Below are 20,849 nucleotides of genomic sequence, written 5' to 3'. Positions count from 1 at the left end.
CCTCAACTCCTAATTCATTCTCAAATTAAAGATTCGATATGGAATTTTTAGCCAAAATTTACATGTTGATTGATGGACTGTATAATCCATAGATGTTTTCCTTGCCACTACCCTTTTGACTAGGGGTGTCAATTCGAATAAATCAGATGAGTTTGAATCAAATTAAAATAAAATATTATTAAAAAATATTAATTCAAATTTGATCTAAATTTAAATTCGATCATAAATCAGAACTCAAACCCGTATAATCTGACTAACTTGAATAACTCGAGAAAAAAGCCTTTTTTATTAATTTTTTAATAATCCTTTATTTTTATTTTAATATTTATCATTATCATATTAATATAACATAAAACATCATAATTTTTAAAATAAAATTTAATTTAACTTTAAAAAATCTTCTAAATCTTAAATCATAATTTGATCTAAATTTAATCTAATCTAAAACTCTCAATTCTAATCCGATCCGAATTCAAAAATTCTCAATCTTAACATGATTTTTTTAAAAAAAATTGGATTGGATCGGGTTAACAGATTAGATCCACTTTTGACACTTTATTTTTGAGTGAGTGTAAATGTAGCATTTTGGACATAGTTGAGTTGGTTACGATGGAACAGAGTTACTGAAATAGACAAGAGACGAATCTTGACGAAACTGATATAATGCTCTCCTTTATCGTAATCAACTTCTTGATTTACTTTCTCATAAATAATCATAAAATTGATCATATGAGACTATTAGAGTGACGGATTTTCTTTTTGTTGAAGAGTGTAAATGTAAATTTAGCATGTATATACATGCAAATTCAGTTATTATACTAAACTAATAATTATTTTAAATTTGATATAATCTGTGGATGAGTTTGAGAAGGTATGAAGAATTCCCGACGCCGGAATTGGACGGATTAATTGGTTCAAAAAAGTGATTACAAAAAAAAACGAAGTTATTGATGACTAAATAAAAGAATGATTCAGTTCGGACATATTTATTTATTGAACTTGTAAATAATCTTATATAAATCAAATATTTAAATCAACTTTTATTATAATTTTATTCCTAACGGACACTTTCTTTTTATCCAAATCCGCTCGAAATTTCAAATTTATAAAAGGAAAAATTGGGGGATCCAAATCAGGCTCGGAGAAAACCAGGGATTGGACGGCCGTGATGCGCATCGCATATCCGCAGGCCGCAGAAACATGAAGGAGAAACCCTAGACAACCTCCTATAAATATCCCCCAGTGCGAGGAGAGGAGAGAGGAGAGAGGAGAGGGAGAGAAACGGAGGAGCATTTCTCTGTCGCTGATTTGGAAAGGTGATTCTTCTCCCGCTCTCTATAAAATTCCGTTCGGTTTTGATTTAGTTTCGTGGTTTTTGGTTTGTTTGCTTGGAACGGTATTCTTTGCTCCAAAGATCGGCCTTTTTAGCTCATGGCAAACTGTGTGATAATCTGGATCTGTTCCATTGTGCTTATGAGATTTCGTGGGGGATTTTGTTTTTTGCGATTCATTGTTGCTTCATCCAGTTGATCTACCATCGATGTAGACTGTTGATTTGTTAGTTGGACTAGTCAATTTAACTCTTTGATAAGACTAGGGCTTGCTTCTTGCAGTTTGGATTCATTCAAAGCCTTTTTAAAAAAGTTTGATATGCCATTCCTTATATCTGGAATCTACTTATAGTTAAAACATGTCTTCTTTATTTTGCCTCTCATTGTCATACAATGTTTGGTTTGCAATTTTGTGCTACTGCTAATGTTTTTTTTTTCATTGCAGTTTATTTGTCTATCATGTTTGGTCAAGACATCTAAATATTGTCCCTTGTTAATCTTCACAACTATCCTATATTTTTTTGTTTACACGTTAATGAAATATTTCGATATGTCATGATCCTATCATACCCTTGATTCTTGTTTGAAAAAAATATATTTTTATATTAAACATTCACCTTTTTTTGGCCCAAGTATTTTGTCCTTTTTATCATATAGAAGTATTGGCTCATGGAGGTTTAGCCTTCCTCATAGGTCTATGTTGGACAATTACAAAATATACTAAGAAAGTTAGTATATTGAAGACGTGAATGTTAAGATGGATGTGTTGAAAGATAAACTACAATTTACTTCCTAAAAGCATTAGGTATAGCTCTGGTAGGTAATAGAATGAGAGAATAGAGTATATTAGAAGATGACCAATAATTTTTATTATAATTCTAATTGATGGTATGATAGAGATATAGGATTGAAGAAGTTATGTAACCAACATAATTTTAAAAAATATTTGAATATTTTTAGTGATAGTCTTGTGCTCTTATATAGTTTGATAGAGGGATTAAATACGGGTAGCTGTCCTTAAATAGTTGTAATTACCTTTTCTTACCAGTGATTCAATAGGAAGATTATTCTACATTTTAGATCCCTTGTTCCAACTAAGACAAACTTCTTGCACAGTGTGTTGATTATATTGCCTATATCACATGCCAATTAGAGGAAATGTGCTTTTACTTAAGATTCACTTTGTCATCTTTTAATTGGTTTAACATGTCTATGCATGCCATTCATTATATACTGAGGTAGCTTACTTTGTGTCTTATGTAGACTTTGTTATTAGCGTCATGGCTGATCAAGTTAAATACCCAACTGTCACCCAAAAAATTGTTCGACAATTCCCTATTGGTTCTGGACTTACACATTTGGTACATCAGAGGCATTTTTCAACAGCAAACCACATGAATGGTGGACTTCAAAACCCAGTGTTGTCTGCAAGTAGTGCTACCAGTGATATTGCAATGTTGTCATCTGTGTCGCCTATCCTTGTGAATGCACCTTCAGAAAAAGGATTTACAAATTTTGCCATAGATTTTCTTATGGGTGGAGTGTCTGCAGCTGTTTCCAAATCAGCTGCTGCTCCCATTGAGCGCGTGAAACTTCTAATCCAGAACCAAGATGAGATGATAAAGGCTGGTCGCCTCTCTGAACCCTACAAGGGTATAACAGACTGCTTTACACGGACGATCAAAGATGAAGGTTTTGCATCTCTATGGAGAGGCAACACTGCTAATGTCATTCGTTACTTCCCAACTCAGGTTAGTTATGCATACTCATATTGTCTGTGTTCACTTGTAATACACGTATTGTCTATGGAGTGTCTTTGTTCACCTTTAGTATAGTGTCTCATATCATTTTATAAGGATTGCAAAATTTTATAAGTAAACAAAAAATACTTGATTGCCATTTGATGTAACGATAATTTTTACCGCTCTTTGGATGTAATACCTCCCGATTTTATATAGTATATGCACAACACTTTATGTTTCTCCCTTTGATCCACAATTCCGCAAAGAATTTTCTTTATAATTATATCATGTGAACTGAAATTGGTATAATTGTGGAAAAAAGAGTCTAAGTAGCTGTTTTGAGGGAAGTCTCACGTTGGTAGATGGAAAATAAGGCTTGCAAGTGAATGGAGGAGAGTGCTAGCTGATTATTAGAATTTTCAAGACGCCCCTATACTATATTATTCCAAAAGCCGCCATGTTATTTCAAAACCATATGTTATATATATTAATATTTTTATTTTTATTATATTTTGTGTATCTTTGCCTATGTTCTAAGTTTGGACCCTTTTTTGTGTCCTCATGCCCCCATCTTGAAAAATAAAAAAAACATGACAAATGTTGAGATCCATTTTGGATACATATTTGAGTCTAACATAGTTGCAATATTTGAGTCTAACATAGTTGTTGCATATGTGTGAAATCCAATTCTTTATATTTGTATGGCACCCTACATAATTCTCTGCTGGTTCAGTTAACCAGCTATAACATCTTGGTCTGTTCATGTGATTGCTAATTGCCATCTCTTTGCAAAGAATTGAATCTTATAACATAAGCTCCATGTTAATGTTGTTAGTTTCTTTACATAGTTTGTGTCTCTTCCATCTGAGTGGATTGTCTCATGCTTAATTATCTAATTCGATAACCGTTTCCTTGGATCGTTCAGTGTTCATCTGCATCTTGTCCTTGTTTGTTTGTCTATGCTTATAGTTTTCTGCTGTCTTTCTAGGCTTTGAACTTTGCTTTCAAGGATTACTTCAAGAGGATGTTCAATTTCAAGAAAGACAAGGATGGATACTGGAAATGGTTTGGTGGAAACCTTGCTTCTGGTGGTGCAGCCGGTGCTTCTTCTCTGCTTTTTGTCTACTCCCTGGATTATGCCAGAACTCGTTTAGCAAATGATTCGAAAGCTGCTAAAAAAGGCGGAGAAAGACAATTCAACGGTCTTATTGATGTTTACAGGAAGACTTTGCAGTCCGATGGCATTGCTGGCCTTTATCGTGGGTTCAACATTTCGTGTGTCGGAATCATAGTTTATCGCGGTCTTTACTTTGGATTGTATGATTCATTGAAGCCAGTGATTCTCACCGGAGAACTACAGGTACAAAATGAATGTGTTACATTTTATATGCACACGGTAAAGAAGCTGCAATTTTTAACACCTCTCGTTTGCAAATAGGTTTCTGAATTAGAAACTTCATCTTGTCTTCTAGAGTTATCAATTTTAGCTCACCTCTCATTCACTTCACAATCATAGTAAAATTGGACCATTTTATCCCACAGTTTTAACATCGTTGGGTATATGTCCTAGTTATACATGCTACAGTTATACATGCATGTCATTACCAAAGATTGAAAATTAATGACATTGTTGACTAGAGAAAGGAAATTAGATGGATAAAAGTGATTTTTTTCCCTACATTTAGAGTCATCTTGATTTAATTGTTAAATGCAAAAGGTGGGCAAATCTTTAAGGAGCAGAATGTTTTTTTTCTTCTTCTCTCTCAATCTTGTTTGCACGCCAATATGGACCTCTCCTTAAGCTGTTGAATCATTCCACAGGATAGCTTCTTTGCTAGCTTTGCTCTTGGCTGGGTGATCACCAATGGTGCCGGGCTTGCATCGTACCCTATCGACACAGTTCGCAGAAGGATGATGATGACCTCAGGAGAGGCTGTCAAGTACAAGAGCTCCCTTGACGCTTTCAGTCAAATTCTGAAGAACGAGGGCCCAAAATCTCTGTTCAAAGGTGCAGGTGCTAACATTCTCCGTGCCATTGCTGGTGCCGGTGTCCTTGCTGGCTACGACAAGCTGCAACTGATAGTTTTCGGCAAGAAGTATGGCTCCGGTGGTGCTTAATACATGTCACTTTAGCAACTGATGGCGACGAAAAAGCATAGTTTAGGTTCCTATTGCCATTTTGTTATTTCTCAGATGTTAGGTTTGGTTCTAACAATTTTTTTCCTTCTACTGTGAGACTTACGATTTTGCTGCAAAAGCTTTGAGAAAAAGCTTTCTTTCTTTAATTTTATTGCTAAATTCTTGCAAATTCCTGCTGCTCATTTTGTGCACTGAGAGATTCTTTGCAAAAGATACCTTCATGTTGTGGATCAGTGGATGGTTCAGTTTTGCATTTCACTCGGCAAGTAAATCCAGGAAGTAAGATAACTTTTTTTGACGTTGGCATTCATATGCATGCGCGGTGTGCATTTTGAATCGTGATTATTTGCAAAAAAAAAAAGCACTCTGTTTCTTATTGCCACTAACATGTTAGGGGTAAGAAAGTTGATGTCATACGGGACATAACACCTTCGATCACAATAATATTTAATTCATGCAACCTCCCAAACTAAAGTTCCTTAAATTCTATTGGTTTTGTCCTTGAGTGTTTTATTCATCAACTTTAACTTACCTAAATTAGGCTATTTCTAAGTACATTTTTTTACTTAGTCCACTAAAACTAATCCTGTTAGAGCATCCGCAACGCCGTGTTAAAAGGCATTATAACGCCTCGGATGAACGGCAGCCGCGTTGCGGCGCGTTAAAAGTTTTTAACGCGTTCAGAGTCTTGAACGCGTTTTAACGAATGTGGTGGGCTCCATTGATATATTAAATTAATTTTTAATTTATTAAATTAATTTTTATTTTAATATTAAAATTTTTTACGTAGTTCTGCGGTAGGAGATAGTCGATCAGCTGGTCGATCACGATGTGGTGGTCGATCAGCTGATCGACCACGAGCTGGTGGTCGACCACCACATGGTGGTCGACCACCACATGGTGGTCGACCAATGGTCGGCCACCATGATGGTGGTTGACCCTTTAACCGTTGGATTTGTGGATTGAGCCGTTGGATTTCAGAAAATAGTCATTATAGCCGTTGGATTTGTGGATTGAGCCGTTGGATTTCAGAAGACATGAACCACACATGGTGGTCGACCAGCTAGTCGACCACCACATGTGGTGGTCGACCAGCTAGTCGACCACCACATGTGGTGGTCGATCGGCTGATCGACCACGACAACTGGGACCCGTATTAACGTTAAATGCGTTGTGGGGTGAAAAATGTAACATGTTATAACGCAGATGTGGCAGTGGACTCCAGCGTTTTGATGAGATGGAGGTGTTATACCTTTAGCGTTGCAGATGCTCTTAGATCTGACCTAGTTCAGTACGTCAAAGACCCAGTCCACCCCAATGACACGTCATATAGGTGACTGATTTGGTCCCACATCCCACTCGGCCGACTTGACCGGCCATTAGAGTTAAGTCAAGGCCTATTACTCGACTTGATTCCCGACATGGATCTAGACCCACCAACAGCCCACTCCTAGTAACCTCAATCCGGCATTCGGAGGTCGGGGTCCAACGCCCGACCCCTTGAAGACCTCGATCATCTCAGTTCAGTATTTTGTTCGGGCCCAGGTAAGCGAGCTCAACTCAGGAAGAGGCACAGGTCGAGGTCTAATGCTCAACTCGAGTGAATAGACTCGGACTCTCTCTACCGACCACTCATCCCGTGCCCATACTTAACGTTTAACTGACTCTATTCCTTTCCCTCAGTCAACTAAGCCGCCGCCAGGAGGATCTGGGCAATCGTGTGATGGTATGATTAACCTACCTCCATTGATGCGGTATGTTGGCGCAGTATAATGAAGCATGATATGACTTTTTTTCAACGACGATGAGACATTTTTCTTACTTAGATGGGACATATCATCTGACAGGATCTACATGCGCAGATATTTTCCTTAATTAAGACAAGACAGGTTTCCCTTATTCTCTTCCCCTCCCCTATATATATAACTCCTACTTCTCACAAATACAGGTATGCACGCACAATCTATACATACACTCAATTAATCTCCTCATTCTACTCCTCCCTCTAAAAGCTAGGAACTGACTTGAACGTCGGAGTGGTTGAGCTAAGACACTCCTAACCTCTTTGGTTCTTGTCAGATCGCGGAGCCCGTCGCTCTCTCTTCTTCCTAGAAGGTCGGCTCATTTACCAAGCGGTTGGTAACGTGTTCAGAAGTTGATCTCAACAGGAACACATCCCTTACACACCTAAAATCTATTCCATCTCATTAAATTCAAGTCTCCAACTCTGATTCCTAGATCCGTCCAATGTAGGTATCTTTTCCTTCAAAAAATCAATCTCCATTGCTAAGCAAACTTTTGAAATCAAAGAGTAGGTGGAGAACTAAAATCTCCAAGGCCAATGGTTTCGCTTTTGGAACAGGAGTGGCATCTTCGAAATGTCTTACAAAATAAATAGAAAAAACAACAAAATTCTATTAAATACAAAATAATTATTTTTAAAATTTTTAACACGTTAGAAAAGAAAAACAAAATCCATTAATTTAACATAAAAATACATTCATAGAGCATTGATGAATAACTTGAAAACTTATGCGGTAGAATATCATGATTTAAATTTTAAATACGATATATTATAAAATATTTTTTAATATAATAAAAAATTGAGGATATTAATTGATGGATAAAGAGTCGTTTCTAATTTCGGATTTGATGGATGAATCAAGATGACCTTTGATTATAAAAAAAACACAATAGTAAGTCATACCAAAAAACTACACGTGCAGCTCACGAGGGCGCGTTCTTTTGGGTTCTCTTGTACCATCGGACGGTTGGTATGCGTCTATCTTGCTGCAGGGAAATTCCATCGGACGATTGATATGTGTCTATTTTCCCGACGCAAAAATTAGAAACCCTAAAATCTGTCAGGTTTCTTCACCGCCGCCACTGTCCGAAAACCTAAATTCTATAAATAGAGCAGATGTAGAATCCCTTGCTGCCTTCGATGATACAAGACTTGAGCCGTCCTAGGGTTTCGATTGCCCTCAGGCGGATTGTTCCTATTTTATCTTCGTCGTGGTCAGGTGCCTGCCTATTCCTTTGCCCATCGCGTTGTGGATTTCGACTTCTCCGCGCGGTCTGCTGGCTTAATATTTTAGTCGATTTAATGAGGCTTTCCGATCTATCATCCTATCATTGTTGTCACACACGGTGAAGCCTACTAGTTCTGTCTTTTACTTTTTGTTCTAAACCAAACTTATTTTTTTCCTCTATAGGTGAGGCTTTATTCGAAGATCGATTTCTGTGCAATGCTTGATCTTGTCTTTTCTGATTCATGGGTTTGCTGCCTTATTCTCATAAAAAAATGTTTTTTATGCTGCATTCAGCGAAAGAAGAATCGGTTGACGCGATGATGAGTTTAGGAACTGGTGTTGGCAGTGGCGATAGCATGTTGTTTGTTATCTCCGTGAGCCTTTCTCACCATTAATACGACTTCTCCTTCCACTGAGCTCACAATTTCTTCGATGAGATTAATTTGTAGTCTTGATCGATCTGGACTACGATATTGAAATATTATTGATTTGCTCGATTCTGCGTGAAATTATTCTTTACTAAGCTAATCGTTTTGATTCAATAAATATTATCACACTTGATCTTCGATTATGATTTTATTCAATTAAAAAATTCAACCTTTTTAGCTCATTAAATGTATTCTTGTTTACAGAGTAATATGTGTTTTTAATAAATGCAATCACTAATTGATTTGAGTTTATCTTGTTAATAGTATTTTCTCTGTTACTTTTTAACTTGTTTTGCTAGTCAGAAAGCTTCATTCATGGTTCAGACATTTATATCTTGTTTTGCGTATTAATTTGGTTCACTTGGTAAGTCTTCTTAATTCTTTTTTTCTGTGTCCTATCTCATAATCAAACTTCAGTTTTCAGTTATTTTTTTACATTTCGGCACTGGAAAATGACCAGTATTACGTAATTGGGGTAGTGATACTGGTGTTGAGTATAACATCAGCTGAAAGTATCATATTATGTTAATTCAATTGTACAGATATCCAAGAGATTATGTGTCATTTCTGTAATGTTAGATAAAGTACAAGTAGTTAATAGAAATTTAGTTGGATTGAGGCACAACAACTGAGGCTCCTTGCAAAATCCATTGTTCGGTTGTAATTTTTTTTGTGCAAGAATAAATTATGGGATGAGCATTGCAGCACTAATATATTGATGTTTTTGCTGTCCTTTTTCACCCAACACTGCTACATACCATTCCTGTTGCCTCCATTGATGTAAGTTTGTTGCTTAACAAGTTTGTGCTGTTGTTATAAATTAATCTTTATTTAGGTTTTAGGGTAAATTTAATTTTCCTTAATCTCTACTGGTGTTCAATTATAGTTAGTTGGCCTATATGATTACTGATCTGTAGGCTTCATACAAGGTGGAATCCGATAGGCTTCATACAAGGGATGCACAAGTAAGCGAAGAAAGTATTTTGATTCGTTCTATTAAATATCAGTTAACTGGATGCTTAATCTCTGTGCCAATATTAAGTTAGGGTAAACTCGTTGCAGCACAAATGAACTTGTCTTGTGCTGCCCGTAATTAACCAACACTATTCTTGTTTGTCTTCATTTCCATATATTCTTCTGTCTTTGAGTTGCTGATGTCTGTTCCTTTTCTTTCATGCATTTGTCCATGATTCATTGATACTGTCTCATCCATAAAAATCTGATAAATTGCCACTTGAATAACTGGATGCAAGAATTTCAACGATGTGCATACAGTTCAGACGGTGGCACAGAACAACATGAATCTTTTTGAGGGAAAGGAATTGTTTTATTTAATTGTTCCTCTCTTAGATGGCTTCAGATATTTAGAATGATTTTGCTCACTTCAATACAAGTATTTGAGTTAATTATGATACATGAAGGGGATTAGTTAGTTATTTGGACTAAACTTCAATTCAGTGACCTTGTAACATTTTAATTTCTTCTTTAAGAATAAATATGGTTTATATCAATTAATCATTATTCACTGTGGATCAAGCATTTCACGTATTTTCTGAAAGCTACAAATTAATATTTTGATACTTAAGTAGGTGATGTAAATTGTTACTTGCATGCCATATATTGATGCACAGCACCGACGCTTTTGAACAAGAACCATTGTTTGATTGCCCTACATCTCTGTGCAAGATTGAGTTGGGGGACTCCTTTGCAGCACAAACTAATTTGCTCTTCTGCTGCCTGTAGTCACCTAACACATGTTACTATTTTTACTGATTTAGAGCTTTTGTACAACAAGCTCTTTTTTATAAATGTATTCTTATTTTTTTAGTATCTCTTGTTTTGTCCCATATTCTCTTCATTGAAAAGCCCAACTTATTGTTCTTCCAAAGTTCAAATCTTTATATTATCTTCCATTTATTTTCGGATGAATATTAACTGACATTTGCTTATATCTCCAAATCCATAAGACTTGACCACAGATTTTGTAAGTTGATAAATAAGCTTATGCCGTTTTGGTTCTTCCAAATTAAGCTTTTTTTTAATCCTATTTTTGTCTTTTGAAATTTTTTTTTATCAAAGTAGATGCAATATAAGCAAACTCACTCTGTCCCAAAACCTCAACTTGAGCTGTGTTTTGTGGCAATTTCTTCGTTTGCAAGAGGAATCCAAAGTTGGTGCTTCTGGCCTATCTCGTCCGTAGGGGAACTTGTTGTCGTGATCTTGCGGAGGTGGTTTGGATCACATCTTATTTTCCTTGTTTCTTAAATTTTATTTGTATTTTTACATACCTGAAACTGTCAAGCATTAGATAAACTAGACTCTGATGGTGGGGATAATTTTCTATGGTTAATCAATTTTTAAACTAATCCATTAGTTGAAGAGAATTGATTCTTACTAGTTTTGCTATGATTTGAATGGACTTATTTATTATTAATGAGTTGTGATCTATGAATAGATTATTGATTTCCAAAATTCTATTCTATTTTTCTTTTTTTTCTCTCTATGTTTTCTGTCAGGTCGTTCTACAGAGACACTGGTACAACTGGATGAAGTGGAGTAGCCCTGCTGAGTTTGTAGATAGTCTCTTATTTTACATAGATTTATAGAATTGTAATTACTTCATATTTAGATTTGTTTAAATATGATGTTTTTTTGTGTGTTTTTGGGTAATTTTGATGTTATTAATAAAAAAATGTATGGGTTCTTTTTTATAAACATTGGTCATGAGGAACAGTTGTTTGTGTTCATTCCAATTGGAAATCTCTCTCCCATTGAAATAAAAAATTATATACTTGATTTGTAATTTTTATAGAGATTAATAAAATTCTAGTGACACATTTTATTTATCTTCAATTATAGCACTGAATTGAATCCATATGAAAAATACAGCAAAGTGAGAACAGAAAAAAATCGCTAACTTTAAACTAATCGAGCAATTTATTCATTTATGTATAAGTTTATTGATTAAAAATTTGGTTAGTTTACCTAAAATTATAAATTTAAACATAAAATTAAAGTTAAATTTTTTTAAAAAAATAATTTACTCATAATTTTTTAAGGCCTTTATAACTTAAATTTCCAATGCAGGGTGTTTTGAAAAAATATATATACCCTTCTAAATTATTTCTAAAAATTACATTTTATTTATCTACTGCCATTTTTATCTCATCATTTAGCAAACATCAGATCTTTTATCCGATAATGGACTTGAGCAGCCAACACACTCTCATGATAATCCATCAACCAGCCTCTGTGCTAAGCAGTGTAAGAACATGAACAAAATAGCTAAAGCTGTAATCACACTTGACTTTGCCAAACCAACAAAATCCTACAGACAATGTCGTCGTCGTCGTATCAGTTAACACTAACCACAGCCTTCTAATTAGTAACCTATAGCCACCAGCACCATAATTTTTTCTTTTTTATGTTGGTGTGGTACATGTTTATGCGAAGATCAGAGCGGGTCGGGTCAGGTTGATCGACGTCGTCTGTGCCTGGTTAGCCCCAGGAAGCAAAGCTGTAGCCGCTGGCTGAATGTTTCCTTTTTCTCCAGCTTCTTCTCGCGCTTTGGTTTGTTGTTCTTGGATTTTGGAGATGATCTCCTTCGTATACGTCTGAGCGGCGTGGCTAGGAGTCTCAGCGTCGTCTGTAGTGTAAAATTCAGAGAAACAATAGCTGAAATGAGTGGACTGATTCCTTAACAAAACAAATTGAATGCAAATCCTATCGAGGGACCCTCCGTCGCAAAACTTATCGAGGGAGGGTCCTCTTTTCGGTAGTCTGATCAGGTCAAAATTTGATCCTAGTTGTCGAGTCGACTGCTCTTTTCAGTAGACTGTGCTAGCCATCGACGATCGAGATCAAATCCCACCCTAACCTATGGCTGGAATGAGGCCTTGTATAGTAATTCCTACACAGGATTTGCACTCAAAGTTCCAAATTTAAATCAGTAGTAGAAAGGTAGCTCGACTAAATGTGTGTGTGGTAAAGTTTTTTCTGATCATTGTGTAGTGGAATAAAATGATCTAGATAGCATAATGCAAGGATAGGCATTAGCCTTGGGGAAGAACAAAAGACCTGATGTTTGCTATTTGATCTTCCGGTGCGTTCCACTGAGGATGACTTGTCGCTATCTCCTCCTAAAGAAGAACATCTCCCCCAACTTTCCCTATTTGAGCTTGAATACGAGTAGCATTCCTCGTTCGATTCAATCCTTTTTGCCTGCAAAAGATGCTGTCAATTAATGAGCATGGATCTGATATCCTTTATGAAACAGTAAGCATCCAAACAAAGAAAGTAGGGAATTGTAATCTGAAATGTTTAATGAACAAGCACAAGGACATGATCTAAGAATTAGAGAAAGTATTTTGACGAGTTCGACGACAACCATCATATAGTCCAATATAATGTTAGCATCATATTATTTTAAACCAGAAAAAAAAAATCCAGCCAAAATTGATCAAAACTGATGCAACTGGGATGAAGCAGATGTAGGCTGGAATTTTAATAAAATTTTCAATTTTTTTTTTTTACAAATTATGATATCACAATGAAATTTCTAATAATTGGAATGATCCTAAGGGCAAATCGACAAAAAAAAGTTGTTGCTTGAAAAACAAAATTCTAGGAAATGGAAAAAAAGAAATTAGCTTTCTACCTGAACATTGGACCCTTCATTAGTGTCACCTTCTATTTTGATAATTGTATTATCTTCGTCAACAAGGAAATCCTGCAAAAGAAATCAAAGTATATGTTTAACAACTTCCCCAAGCCATTTTCTCTTTTTAAAATTTTTTTATGCAGAAAGAAAAATCACTTCAACAACATACTCACAAAGTCATTGGCAATGGATAGATGAGTTACACTTTCTGATAACAATTCGACAACAGATTTTGCAGTTGAACCTGTGATGCAACCAATTTAAAGACAACCAAACACACAAAATAACACAATTCGAAAGCAGTACTGATGGTTAAACCTGCAGCGTTAGGAATTCCAGGAGCTGATGAGGAGCATGCTTCATCACTACCAACTGTGCGGAGACCAGTGATGATTTCATATAGCAAACTCTGAAAACACAAACTTCAACATCAGATGTTGTAAATGAAACACAACTTATACTAAATTACATATGTAGAATGTTTTTCTTCTGCAAGGTGAAATTTAAGATATCAACACAGTTATATTCCAAACATACTTCTATAGATACTATGTCATTAATTTCCTTTTTCTAGTACTGCAATTGATAGTTTCTTTTTTTTTCAGCAATACGTTCATGCTAATTGATATAGAAAATTACCTCCTCATTCCCAGCACCAACCTTCAGATCACCCAGATCATAGTACCTTTCAAACTTATTCGAAGAACTTGAAGGGATTTGTGGAGGTCGCAGGACATTATAAAAGAAAATAGAAACTGAATCATAGTAGAACTGTGGTCTGGGTGAGTTGTGGTCACCCTCAAATTTGATAATGTTCTTATCACCCTGTAGAATAACAAAAGAGAATTAAATATGAGTTGGTTCCCATGAAAAACTTTCATTTTTTTTTCACAAAAAATTGCAAAAATTTAGAAACAGAATTTCAGTTACATACTGCATATGACTCATATATAATATCTGAGTGACGAGCCTGAATAAATATGTCATCTGAAGCATGCCCAAATAATGCTGGAATAAAGGTCTTCGGTGCAGACTGGAGACAATGATGAGAAATTATAAGGTGATAGTATGAGGTGCTAATCATGCATTACTATCATAGTGTGTTCAATCAGGGCCAAAAAAGTGCTGTGGGTGCATTAAAATTTAACTAGACTAAGCTTTCGACTATGTAACACAACTCAAGTTTAGTGGTTAGGATTTTGAACTCACTTTGAAGTAAAAATTGAAGCTGCATAATCAAAGCTGGGAATAGAGCATGGAATTTAAGTAAAGTTTGTTTTGCAGGAACTACATATTTCATGCGTTCTTTAACTCACTGAGGATTGGAAAAATCACAAAGACAGTCCAAAGGACAAATGACTACAAAGAAGTGCAAATCCCAGTACCTGCACAGCATTGAGTTCCATTATATCAAAGTTAGCCCTCTTTTGAATAACCCGCCTCATATACCGCAGAGCCAGTCGGATCTGTATAAAAAGTACAACATAATAATGTTAAGATATTGAAGCCACCAAATGTAAAAGCAGCAGAATCGACAGTATCAACAAAAAGTATCATCATAAGGATGATATCAACTATTGGCCAGCTACATGACTCTCTCTTCCATTACAAAACTCTAAAGAGATTATGCATTGGCATGATACTGGAAGTGGTTGAGAAACTACAAGTGATTATCAGAAGGAACAACCAGGATTTGTCATAATAGATAGTAAAGTGCATGCGGATGGAACCACAAGACCCACCACATGATAAATACTTACACACAGGGCTACCAATCAAGTCAAGCAATTACAATATCAAGAAAAAATCTTCTAGATATGAGTTATCTGCCAAAACTTGTTATAGCAATTTCAAGGGCATATTATTAGTTGAACAAGCATTGCTCCAAAATGTATCATACTGTAAATTTTGGAAGACGAATTTTGTAGACATCCGCAAGCTCCATCATAAGCTCAAATAAGTTTGAGAAGGCACTATCCAACACCATGCCAGCAATAGAGGGATCTTCTGCTCCATAAAGAAGGCTGTTACACAAAAATAAAAAAACAAACAAGGATAAGTGGATAGCTTCCACCTCTTCATGCCAAAAAACAGTTTTTGTCCATATAATCAACTACATCTTGTAAACAAACAAGATGGCAACTGTATGGTCATAGAAGGCAAACTAGAGGTAACTCTAACAGCTTTCTGTGCAACAGAAAGGATCATCCTTGAATCGCCACCAAAATTCCTGCACGTGAGTTCAAGTGACAAAATGGAAAAACTACCCAGAAGAAGAAGTTGATTCCAAAATGAGATAACTGGAATGAACTGGTTGAGGCGATGTATGATAATATACTGTTAAAATTATTTTGGTATTAACTCCACATATCAAGAATGAAAATGGAAGCCTTCATCTATCTCTTTTACTTTACAATCACTCACATATTGTCATTCATCCTCACAAAGTTCACAATCTTGTGATGTCTCAATTTGAGAGGGAGCTGAAGAAAATTATATTTCTGAAGATTTTCACTAACTTCTGAAGATGTCCCTCTTGAGGATTATCATCAACTACAGTCCAACCTTCAATTCTTTTGAAGATCAATCCAGGGCATTGCAACAAAAAAATTTCTCTACTATTGTAGTATTGCATCTTTGTTATATCTGTTGAGTTTCTTCTCACTTTTGCCAATTTGAATTTTTGGATTTTATGTAACTAGCTAGAGATAGATGATATTTATGCTCAGCCTGAGGGTGGCTCAGAATTATTACTTATTGAAGAATACTATATATGTTTAATAATGATGTTATGAATCTACTCTTATATGGGATATTTTAGTTATGAGCTATTTAATACACACACACATACAATATGATATTTTATTCCTCTCAATTTATGCTACCATTAATTCCTGAGCAATACCTATCAGAAGAATAGGTCAAAAGATTATCAAGATATTGATGAAAATAACCTACATACAGGATGAATATATGTGCATTGCATTAGCAAGATTACTAGAATATGGACAGATAAATTGACATATGAATGAATAATAAAAAAAATTAACCAGCAAAAAATACCTTGTAACAGCACCCATTGATCGGCCCCAAAGTCCAATACAAGAAATTTGTTTATTTGTCCGGAGATAAGTGACCACGGTTTTGAGATCATCTTTCTGATATACAAGTTGATGAAACCCATAATCAGTAATTTTTTTGTCTTGAAGGTAATCAGCAAAATAAATAAAACAATCTCAGCAGTGAACTATTGATAAGAGTAAGCAAAGATCAGAAACCAAAAGGAATCACAATAACCAACCTCGTGCCAACCAAGGCTGACATATTCACCCTCAGAGAGTCCTGAACCTGAAAAGTCCAGAGTGAAGAGGGTAATATTCGAAGGAAGAAGGATTACTGCAGCTTCATTTGCATCTGCTCTGCACCCACTGCAATTTCCATAGAAGAGACAAATAACTAAAATTCCAATTAGGGAAGCAAATATCTTCTAGATATATAAAGATCTATTTGCTCAATCTTGGGTTAGCACTGCTACATATCTTCAGACAAAGAGACCAAGAAAAAGCTTCACACTTTTGCCAACAAAGTTTTGGCTAGTATTTAAAATGGTATCAAGAGATTTACATCCTCAATGTTTGTGTTGATTCTTCTATATAGCAAAAAGAACAAACATTATCTGTTTCTGCCTTTTTTTCTTCTTTTTATCTTTAAAAATAAGTTGGTTACATTGTCCAACAAAGGTGCATATCACAACAACAGCAATACAATTACAGAAGAGGTGCTCAATATTGTAACGATAAACAATATGAGAATTTTTAAAATAAAAGCATTGAAGAATGAAGACATACCTGTTGCCATGGCAGTATACAACACAAGGGAGAACAGTGTTTTCAGGTATAGAATAGGGAACATAGTGACTACATTTGAGGGTGTGACCTCTTCCATTTTTGAGCTGTCATGTTTAATGAAGTAAAATTAGCAAACATCAGCAATACATCCTCCAAATTTTTATCAGACAAAAACAGAAAAACTTCAGTAACTCATGTCCGTACTTGCCTCCAAGTCTAGACGTTTATATTTTCTGCCAGCAAGTGTGAATTCTGGTTCCCATAGGTATTGGTCCGGATTATAATCAGCCCTAGATGTCATCATACCAAAAGTGCAGATGTTATCAAAATGAAAGTAAATATATGCCCTTAAAAATCCTCAATAACAATATTAAAGGTAAAATGACTAGTTATAATGAGTTCTAACCATGATTGTAAAGAGGCCTAAGCGGCCAGCCAGGCATGTGCACAAGGTGACTGTCCCCTAATATATAGTTTCCTTCAATATGCCGAACTAGGTGGCCCATGCAGCCACATATGTGGTCTATCCGGCATATATGTGGACATTCATAAAAGTGATTATTGTTCATTCAAACTAGTTTGAGGTGAAATTTTTTAAAAAACAGTTAAAATCAAAACCCTAATATTACTACAATTTTTTTAAGGGATTAGTTCTTGTGATTGTGAAACACTTTCAAAAACTAAGTTTTTGGTGTGGTACCTTGTATCTTTAACTTAACTGCTTTATATTTCATATTTTCAACCATACGCATACTGCATAAATTGTTATAGTCAATCCCACGTAATGGGACAAAGGTTTGATTGTTGTTGTATTAACATAGATTGCTAGAATTATGTGTTTTATCTTATATGGTAATGAATATTTTGATAACATAGACTGTGAGAATTATGTGTTTTATCTTATATGGTTATGAATATTTTAATGGAAGCATTGACTAGACAGATTGATGTTGTACTTTGTCATATAAATGCTAAGCATTTCCATAAATAAAAATAGCTTTTTCTATCTTCTAATATGGATTGCATATATGCCTACAAACCACATATGCCCTATGTAGTTGGCCAGCTGCAAACCATATACCATATAACCTTGGTTCTAATTAAGTAGAGCTATTAAGTCCAAGGAGAGTAAGAAGTAGTAGATAAAGTAAGATATCAACAAATGAAATGTAAGTGCACTAAAAAACATTTTTTTCGAATTATGGAAAAAACAACAAAATGAATATTATAGCACACACAAACAGGTGACTAAACTGCTCAAAATAGCTACATTAAGCCCAAAATCTAGTCATTGATTATCAGAAAGATTATGAGATATCAGCATAGTGGATATACGACAAAATCAAGTACGCCAGAAAGGATTTGTGACTAGATATAACAAAATAGCTCAATGGAGAGTGTTATGACTTATGATACATATATAATAATGGCAAGAATTTGCTCAAAAAGCTTCATACAGCAGAGCGAGATGAAAATCAAGTCATTTACTACCAAAAAGGAGATCCTCTTATACTATGACTGGACTTCTTATAGGAAATTACTTTGTACAACTCAAAGAATGTATCAGTCATTTCAACACACGGGGAGATGGCAGGTCATACTTGCTAATTTTGTAAGTAAACAAGATACGTACATACCTAGGAGGCCGTATTACAAAGTTGATGAATTGCTCAATCATCTCCTTGCACACACCTCAAAGCTACAGCAAGTCAAGATGTGCAAAAAGAAGGAACCCTCTGCTGCATTTTTTTTTTCTCTTCACAACAGCAACGATTCGACCAATTTCAAAACCAAATCTTGCAGTTTTTCTTGCAGTTTCTCTTGTTTTACGCTGTAAAGTCAAAAGCTTTGTGTAAAGCACTTAATTGTTTAAACATCCAACACAATCGCGTAGCTAACACTAGAGAGCAAGCTCGAAATGAAACGTACGAAGAGATACACGCAACTCCAAACAACATTCGCCAAAAATATCCAAATTCGAACGCTCAGGAACCCCCACTTACAGGACGGGAAGAAGCCCTAATCCGTTCACGGGGATTCCTCGAGCCTCATTTTTTCACTGACGAAATCACACGGAACCTCTCATCTCCACCAAAAACTGCCTCTTTCACAGATCTGCAGCCTCGGGGACCCCAAAATCGACAAAACACTTGGTGACTCCTTTTACAGGTCAAAACCAACGCAGCTGCGACAGGAATTCAAGATCCAAACGCCGCGGAACTCCTTCAAGGCAGCGAATTGCAGCAGCAGAAGCCTAAAAATCAAATCCAGTACTTCCAATCAAGACGACATCTGAGATCGACTATCTCCACAGCTCCATCTCAGCGTCTAAAGCAGATCAGAAGCCGGTAGCTCCGGATTCGGTAGAGCTGCGGGAAACCTTATCGATCGAAGAGCGAGGAGAAGATTCGCGGTGTCGGATGCATCCAACGAGGAGGGAATAGCGGGGGAATCCGCAAGAGACGGAAAGAGGAGAGCTGGAGAGCAAGCGAGATGACGACTAGGCTGCGAACGGAGCGTGGGAATTGAGAAAATTAGCAGTCCGAGAGAGAGAGAGAGAGAGTATTTATAAAATAAAATAGTGTAAATATTAGTGTAAAAAAAAATGAAAAGCGCCTTTTATTTTCATTATAATTAAAATAGCGCTCTATTTAAAAATATCCTTCTTTTAATGCTTTTGCATTTAAAATTATTAAATACTTATAAATAAAACTATTTTTATTTCAATTCAAAACTGTTTGTGATGATAACAAAAATAGGGGATAATGTTGAAGTCCAAATTTAATTATTACCATATTTAAATTTCTAATATTGATTTAATTTTAATTTGTTTTAGAGACTAATTCAATCATAGATCAAAATATTCGATTCCAAATATTTAGTTCTATATGGGCCCATGGGGCATGATGTTGTGATAAGAGATAAGCCCCTATAATCTATGGGGTATGATCGTATGAGTTGAAGTGGTGAATGTTGTTAAAATATAATAAAAGATAAGATATTTTTTTAAATAAGGTTTATATATATATACAAATTTTTTCTGCTGCGCGACGGTTTCTTATGCGACCCGTACGCGACACTCCGACCCCCAGTCACTGTTCCCACCGCCGCGTCGCCGTCCGGCCACCGCCGGCCATCGGATCGGGCCCGATCGACGGCCAACTCGTCGGCGCACCGGCTGACACCGGATTCCGACCGGATTGTGGTTGAAATCCGACCGAATTCGGTTGAAAACCGCCGCCAGTGGCATGCGGCCATTGTGGGCTAAATCGCGACCGAAGACCGATCGAGGAAGGACCGTCGGCCATCGGCGGACGCACGCGTAGTAAACCGTCGCGCAGCAAATATATATATATATATATAACGTTTGAACAATTAATGAAATTGAGATACGAGCCACTTTATTTTTTAAATTTATTTGGTAGAGGAAATATAGGAGCCACTTTATTTTTTAAATTTATTTGGTAGAGGAAATATAGGATTGGACTATCCACCTAAGATTAAATTTTATATGAAATGAAAATGTATATTCTAATTAAATTTTGAGGTTTAAATTTATTGGCGTTTTATTAAAGGACATATTTGGCTTCCATGCTTAAATAGGCGCTTCATATTTTAAAATTTATAAAAGGGGCGCTTTTATTTTTCCAAAATGTTCCTCGGTCCTTG

At 35.7% G+C, this 20,849-nt stretch overlaps 2 protein-coding genes and 2 non-coding genes across 5 annotated transcripts; 3 read left to right on the top strand and 1 right to left on the bottom strand.

Annotated features, from left to right (window-relative positions):
* The first annotated feature begins 1,272 nt into the window (after nucleotides 1-1,272).
* Nucleotides 1,273-5,334, top strand: LOC141830885 (ADP,ATP carrier protein 1, mitochondrial-like). The gene is made up of 4 exons (XM_074718336.1): nucleotides 1,273-1,316; nucleotides 2,595-3,082; nucleotides 4,062-4,433; nucleotides 4,895-5,334. The coding sequence occupies exons 2-4, from the start codon at nucleotides 2,612-2,614 to the stop codon at nucleotides 5,189-5,191; spliced, it is 1,140 nt and encodes a 379-aa protein (XP_074574437.1). The 5' UTR covers nucleotides 1,273-1,316; nucleotides 2,595-2,611; the 3' UTR covers nucleotides 5,192-5,334.
* A 3,221-nt stretch (nucleotides 5,335-8,555) lies between these two features.
* LOC141814693 (small nucleolar RNA Z152/R70/R12) lies at nucleotides 8,556-8,665 on the top strand. Its single transcript, XR_012600512.1, has one exon. It is a non-coding gene; the product is annotated as a small nucleolar RNA Z152/R70/R12 (small nucleolar RNA).
* Nucleotides 8,666-9,898: 1,233 nt separating this feature from the next.
* Nucleotides 9,899-10,038, top strand: LOC141814730 (small nucleolar RNA snoR138). Its single transcript, XR_012600517.1, has one exon. It is a non-coding gene; the product is annotated as a small nucleolar RNA snoR138 (small nucleolar RNA).
* A 1,899-nt stretch (nucleotides 10,039-11,937) lies between these two features.
* Nucleotides 11,938-19,724, bottom strand: LOC141845342 (uncharacterized). 2 transcript variants are annotated; one of them, XM_074733413.1, is made up of 15 exons: nucleotides 19,110-19,724; nucleotides 18,818-19,011; nucleotides 17,389-17,470; nucleotides 17,181-17,284; nucleotides 16,634-16,760; nucleotides 16,396-16,490; nucleotides 15,233-15,356; nucleotides 14,718-14,798; nucleotides 14,267-14,365; nucleotides 13,972-14,157; nucleotides 13,651-13,741; nucleotides 13,506-13,576; nucleotides 13,330-13,401; nucleotides 12,750-12,905; nucleotides 11,938-12,318 (listed from the first exon to the last, which is right to left on the bottom strand). In XM_074733413.1, the coding sequence occupies exons 2-15, from the start codon at nucleotides 18,856-18,858 to the stop codon at nucleotides 12,142-12,144; spliced, it is 1,506 nt and encodes a 501-aa protein (XP_074589514.1). In that variant the 5' UTR covers nucleotides 18,859-19,011; nucleotides 19,110-19,724; the 3' UTR covers nucleotides 11,938-12,141. The 2 variants fall into 2 exon arrangements, with proteins under 2 accessions (XP_074589514.1, XP_074589519.1); XM_074733418.1 differs by having other exon boundaries at nucleotides 12,750-12,893; nucleotides 18,818-19,724.
* Nucleotides 19,725-20,849: the final 1,125 nt, after the last annotated feature.

This window comes from Curcuma longa, chromosome 1 (genome assembly GCF_044706935.1).
Source record: "Curcuma longa cultivar G26 ecotype Majalengka, Jawa Barat chromosome 1, ITB_CL_G26_1.1, whole genome shotgun sequence".
NCBI lineage: Eukaryota > Viridiplantae > Streptophyta > Magnoliopsida > Zingiberales > Zingiberaceae > Curcuma > Curcuma longa.
This window is presented reverse-complemented; position numbering and strand designations above follow the sequence as displayed.

Coding starts and splice junctions, on each gene's coding strand:
- LOC141845342 (XM_074733413.1), bottom strand. CDS start 18,858: ATGATTGAGCAATTCATCAACTTTGTAATACGGCCTCCTAG. Junction 14,799..15,232: donor TTCGTCTTCCAAAATTTACA/GTATGATACATT, acceptor CTTTTTATACAG/ATCCGACTGGCTCTGCGGTA. Junction 14,366..14,717: donor TGGAACTCAATGCTGTGCAG/GTACTGGGATTT, acceptor CATTGTCTCCAG/TCTGCACCGAAGACCTTTAT.
- LOC141830885 (XM_074718336.1), top strand. CDS start 2,612: ATGGCTGATCAAGTTAAATACCCAACTGTCACCCAAAAAATTGTTCGA. Junction 3,083..4,061: donor TTCGTTACTTCCCAACTCAG/GTTAGTTATGCA, acceptor CTGTCTTTCTAG/GCTTTGAACTTTGCTTTCAA. Junction 4,434..4,894: donor TTCTCACCGGAGAACTACAG/GTACAAAATGAA, acceptor ATCATTCCACAG/GATAGCTTCTTTGCTAGCTT.